At 36.2% G+C, this 1,622-nt stretch overlaps 1 protein-coding gene across 1 annotated transcript; it reads left to right on the top strand.

Moving 5' to 3' along the window:
* Window positions 1–700: 700 nt before the first annotated feature.
* LOC129580050 (juvenile hormone esterase-like) lies at window positions 701–1,616 on the top strand (the record flags this gene model as incomplete). Its single annotated transcript, XM_055470246.1, has 5 exons — window positions 701–802; window positions 875–946; window positions 1,017–1,214; window positions 1,273–1,444; window positions 1,519–1,616. Coding segments are annotated over 5 exons (615 nt in total), but the record flags the coding sequence as incomplete, so codon positions are not given.
* Window positions 1,617–1,622: the final 6 nt, after the last annotated feature.

Here is a 1,622-nt window from a genome sequence, read left to right on the forward strand (position 1 = left end):
AACACGGTGTTTTTCGGGTTCAGTGCGACTTGATTTTTAGCCGCATCCCCAACCAAGCGTTCGGTGTCGGTGAACGCGACGTAGCTTGGTGTTGTCCGGTTGCCTTGATCGTTTGCAATAATTTCCACTTTTCCATGCTGAAACACTCCAACACACGAATAAGTAGTTCCCAAATCAATTCCAACTGCAGGCATTTTTACTTGATTTTTCACTTTTTCTCACTTTCAACAATAATAAATTCAGTAAATTCTTCACTTGTTTCTCTTGTATACTACGTTTTAACTTTGTGTTTAACTTCTCCTTTTCTTTCGCTTGTTTTGTTGTGTTTACTTCACTGCTTGTATTTAGACTGATGTCAGTGCGAGCGCTACGCGGTATTTATACTGTTTTCATGGTTTCCAGAAAATTCGCCGTCGAAACGTTTGAATGTTCTAGAGTTTCTCGTATGTTCGCGAACTTTCTATATGTTGCATATGGCGTTGCATGAATCATCGAGAGACATTTGGAGTGTTCGCTACGTACAAAATGTATGAGCAAAACACATTTGAGAGGTTTCTAGAGTCTACGAGAAACATTATGTGAACGATTAATTTGAAGAAAAAAATGAAACGATTCGGAAGAACATCTAAACTGATGAGAAAAGTTTGACAGCAAACAATTTGGTTATGTCGGTTTAAATGTTCTTTCGATTCTTTGAAGATTTTTTATTTTTATTTGGCTGCAATCAAAACAAAAAAAAGTATTCTATTCGTTCCGAGGGATTCCTTTTGCTAAGCCACCAATCAACGATCTTCGATTCAAAGTAATAAGAAAAATGAAACACTGATTAAAAAAATTGCAATTAACTCATTTTTTGTATTGTATGCATTTTTAGGCACCTGAAAAGAATAATCGATGGACTGAAACAATTGATGCGTTCGATTTTGGGAATGATTGTATTCAAAAGGTGAAATTATTGCATTCTTTAGAAATGAAATGAAAAAAAAACTTTTATTGTTTCTTTATTTTTCCACTAGAATTCACCAACATTCGACCCCGTAGCTATAGGTTCAGAAGACTGCTTATACATTAATGTATACTTTCCCGGCGATTGCAAAAGCATCAATTCAAAGACAAAACTACCAGTCATGATCAGTATTTATGGCGGAGGATTTATTGTTGGTTCATCAAGGTTCTATGGCCCTGACTTCTTGATCGAAACAAATGTTATAGTCGTACGTAAACGAATGATACAAATCATATTGCTTGAATTGACAGTTCTTTCTTTCTCAGGTAACTTTCAACTATCGGCTTGTCATTTTCGGCTCATTATCCTTGGACTTGCCTGAATATTCAGGGAATATGGGTATGAAAGATCAGAGACTTGCATTAAGATGGGTTTATGAGAATACTGAACACTTTGGCGGAGATAAAAATAAAATCACTCTTGCTGGACATAGTGCCGGTATGATTTCAACTGACTTTTCCATTAATCATAATTATGACAGTGATAATTAAGTAAATCTCTTCCACAAATAGGAGCGATGTCCGTCGGCTTGCACGTGATTAATTCGCAGTCCAATTTTTTTGATTCCAAAAAGCGATTTTGATGAGCGGGTCAGCGCTCAATCCAGTTATTCCAC

This window comes from Sitodiplosis mosellana, unplaced genomic scaffold (genome assembly GCF_009176505.1).
Source record: "Sitodiplosis mosellana isolate CC-2019 unplaced genomic scaffold, AAFC_SMos_1.0 Smas_scaffold_6962, whole genome shotgun sequence".
NCBI classification, from domain to species: Eukaryota; Metazoa; Arthropoda; class Insecta; order Diptera; family Cecidomyiidae; genus Sitodiplosis; species Sitodiplosis mosellana.